This window comes from Hippocampus comes, unplaced genomic scaffold (assembly GCF_001891065.2).
Source record: "Hippocampus comes isolate QL1 unplaced genomic scaffold, H_comes_QL1_v1.1 scaffold152, whole genome shotgun sequence".
Taxonomy (NCBI): Eukaryota; Metazoa; Chordata; class Actinopteri; order Syngnathiformes; family Syngnathidae; genus Hippocampus; species Hippocampus comes.
This window is the reverse complement of record NW_017805849.1, coordinates 257713-261581: the sequence shown is the minus strand read 5'-3', so window position 1 is coordinate 261581 and position 3869 is coordinate 257713. Positions and strand designations below refer to the sequence as shown.

Here is a 3869-nt window from a genome sequence, read left to right as displayed (position 1 = left end):
CTTGGCGCCGTTATTTATTTCTTTCCCGTGGTCGGGCTCGTTATCTTTCGGCAGTGGCTGCTGGAATTCACATCGGAGATAAATGGGGAGGAGGTCAGCTCAACTTCACGGCAGTGCGCATTCGGTCGGCTCACCTTGCGCACGCTCGCTCTTGCTGATGCGACGTGCCGATGTCGAGCGGGGGCGCATTTTCAGGATTTTCGGAATTGACATGCCACAATGGCAACATTCAATTCAAGTGTCCAATCATCACAATTTCATGTGGATTGTTTTTGGTTCCGATGAAATGACATTTGGGGGCAAACCGCATCCAACCGCATCTCCAGCGGTGTGGTCCCGAATACTATTTAAAAATGTTTTTTTTTTTTTTTTTTTTTTTTTTTTTTTTTGTCGTGACGACACAATTTGACCTAAAAAGAATCACAGCAGATCATTTCAATCCCTCCCCATGACGCTGGATGTTGGCTCTTGTTCTGTTATTTGGGCTGTTCCCCTTTCCAAAGAAGCGCTCGAAACATTCTTTATTTAGTTTATTTATTTATTTTTTTTGCTCATTTTTGCTTACTTGAAAATTGAAATTTTTCCTCCTGTGCAGGTTTTGACTGAGGCACCTATTTATTTATTTCTTTATTACAGCCGGTGGGGGTTGAAGGTCCCTGTGCAGTGCAGCACCAAATGGCCCATAGCCCAGTATTGGCTGTCCGCGGCCCGGTGGGGGAGAGGCTCGGTTCAAGGCTAACTTTGTTTTCCCCACTCATTTGTCTCGTGCGTCTCTGCCTTGAATTTGAAATGTGTGTGTGTGCGTGCGTGTGTGACTGTCGTCTGCATGAGTGTGTGGAGGTGGGGTTAGTGTGTGTGTGTGTGTGTGTGTGTGTGAGAGAGACTGTCGTCTGCATGAGTGTGTGTGGAGGTGGGGTTAGGGAGCAGTGGGAAGTGGAAATTTACAGTCTTCCATGTTTGTACCTGAGTGGTGTGTCAAAGCGAGGCCCCGTCCAATCGCGGCTTTGGATTTAATTGTCTTGAGCCGAGGGGCCGGCCTTGCTGTCAGATCCGCTTGGAGTGGCCCGAGCTGGCATAAATGCACTTGCTGCACAGGAATGGTGACCGCTGACGGACACACACTTTGGATATTGCTGGAGCCATGAAGGAAATGTAAGTTTTCTCCCGCGTCTTCGCTTGACGAGGTGAAACTTGAGGAGGGGGGCGACGGGGGCCCGCATGTCGGTCCTTGCGTCTTTCTCAATTATTTTCATCGTCATAGTTTGTTGGAAGCTTCTGCGGATCGTTTCATGTCGACGGCCAGCTTCTCAGCGCGCTTCTCAATTGTTTTCCCAAGCGCGGTGCAGCGGTGGCTTCTTTCCAGTTGTCGCGCTCCCGCTTAAGAGGAATACTTTTCTTTTGAAAGTGTGTGAAAATGAAGGCTTTGAAATGCCGACGACAGTTTGGAATCGGCTTCTCTCTGTGGAGCGCCGGCAAGCAGAAGTCTGGCGAGCAGGTGCGGGAGCGTTCACGGTCGCAAAAGAGGGCCAAAGGGAATCGAGTGAGAGGATGAGACGAGCTGCGGCCGAGGTCCGGTTATGTAACGAGGCCGGTCGCAGGAACGCAAAGCCACTCAGTTTGACTCGCCATGCGGAACGAGGGAGAGCAAAATGCCAGAAAACGGCGACACGGTGCTCAAGCGAGAGGGTGGGGGGCTGAAAGAAGTCGTCAATTCCGGCCAGAATGTTTGATGGAGGGCCTGTAAAATGTAAGCCGGCTGTTATTTCCGATCGTCCCGCTTTGACTCGATTTGGCGCCACGTTGGGCAACCGTCACGCCAGCTCCAAATGTCCCACTAAAGGTTTGGAGCGGCGCGAGCAAAGGCCAACTCGCTCCCGTGGAGAACTGGACGTGGCGCGCGGTGACAAGGAAATCCCGCCTTTCCAGGAAGGTTACGTTGGCGGCGCCGGATTGACCTCGCTGTAAGCTTGTGTGGAAGCGGGCTCGGCGTTATCTCGCTCTCTATATTTGGACGTCCCGGCGCTGGAGTGCAAGCCAAATGTCAACTTTGGCAGCTCCTGAGCGCACGTTTGTGCTCATTCTCTTGCCACATTCTCCGTCGTCCAGTCACACCTTTTGAGCGGTTGACGCTGCGATTGAAGAGGCGATTCTTTGTTTCGGGACCTTCTGCTCACGGATTTTCTTTTTAGTCATGATAAATTCATCGGTATTACAATCAACAGTTTCAGGTTTGTACGATGAAATGAAGGCAAATCAAGCATGAATTATGAAGGAGGTTTTTTTTTTTTGTTTTTTTGGCTACTTCATTTAGAATTGTTTGACGTGCGGTTCGCTTTGACTTTTCATGAAACAATAATAGTGTGGACTGTGCACTTGAGTTTAGCCCGACAGAACAAAATGAATCCAAAGTCGACTCAAGTGTACAGTCAGACCTCGGTTTTCGACCATAATCTGTTCCAGAAGGCTGTTCGAAAACCGAAACCACGCTCTTTTAAAAAAAAAAAAAAATCTTGATTGAACACTGTCTGCTCACAATGGAGCGCTACACGAGGAAGCGTCACTTCCTCGCGTCAGGAAAGTGGGAGGAGTCAAGTGGCGCATTCAAGTGCGCTCAGTTTGGTTGAGAAAAGATTTTCGGTCGTCATCCGAGGCATAAAAAACTTGAAATTTTGGGTCGAAAATCGATTTGGTCGAGAACAGAGCCGTTCGAAAACTGAGGCTTGGCTGTATTTCTGGAGCGCTTGAAAACGACGGCATTCCGACCACAACAAACAATGAATAGTTTGGCGGCGAGTCAAAAGAGCCAAAGAATAGAAATGAGTTTTCAAAAGACAAAGCCTCTCGAGCAACAAAATCAAGCACTTCATTTCATTTTCAATTTGGAAAATGCCACCGCACTCCATCGTGGCATCCGCCGATATCCCCGCGCGTCCGAATCGCGCCGCATAATTTGAAAGGATTCCTTTTGACGAGGTGCCTCGTCTCGGTTTAAACGAGCCACCCAAACATTTCTCCGGCGTGCAATGACCTCGGCCCGTCAGCCGCTCAGATTAGCCAGATTAGCGGCGCCCGCTACGTGATACGCGGCGGCGCGAAAGGCAATCGGGAGACGGCATCATCCTCTCCCGAATGCTCGGCGTTGACGTGCCCTCTGTGGAACTCTCCCTTGTCCGCAGCATGGCCCAAAAAGAGAAGCTTCAATGCCTGAAGGACTTCCACAAGGACACGCTGAAACCCTCGCCGGGGAAGAGCCCCGGCACCAGGCCCGAAGACGAGGCGGAAGGCAAGGCGCCGCAGAGGGAGAAGTGGGCCAGCAAGCTGGACTTTGTCTTGTCCGTCGCCGGAGGCTTCGTGGGACTCGGAAACGTCTGGCGTTTCCCTTACCTTTGTTACAAGAACGGCGGAGGTAGGTGGCGGGCGCGCGCCCCCGAAGGGGAAAACGACGCCGGCGCTCGCCTGACGGGGGTTCCCGTGTGCCGTCGTTCAGGTGCCTTCCTCATCCCTTACTTCATCTTCCTGATTGGGGGAGGCCTGCCGGTCTTCTTCCTGGAAGTGGCGCTGGGCCAGTACACCTCAGAAGGAGGCATCACCTGCTGGGCCAAACTCTGCCCCATCTTCACGGGTCAGTCCGCCGCACGCCGCCGGTTGGCCGCCGTCTTTTGAGAGCACGGCGCGCCCGACGATCGCACGGCCGTCCTGGCTCGGCGGTTCCAAACGCGAGCGCGCCGTCGAGAGGTGAGCGCCGGCCGGCGCCGCGGCGAATGACCCGAACGACGTCAGGTCGGCGCCAGTTTGAGAAGCCGCGACGCCACCGTCCGGCTTGCGCTATGCCTCCGGACGGGGGGGGGGGGGGGGCGCCCCTCCACCGC

The 3869-nt window shown here is 53.0% G+C and overlaps 1 protein-coding gene across 1 annotated transcript in view; it reads left to right on the top strand.

Moving 5' to 3' along the window:
• Positions 1–1141: 1141 nt before the first annotated feature.
• Positions 1142–3869, top strand: part of LOC109526869 (sodium- and chloride-dependent taurine transporter-like) — a 28872-nt gene continuing 26144 nt past the window's right edge. The window contains exons 1-3 of the mRNA XM_019888439.1: positions 1142–1152; positions 3177–3406; positions 3488–3622. Of these exons, the coding sequence (XP_019743998.1) occupies positions 1142–1152; positions 3177–3406; positions 3488–3622 (376 nt within the window). The remainder of the gene's footprint in view (positions 1153–3176; positions 3407–3487; positions 3623–3869) is intronic.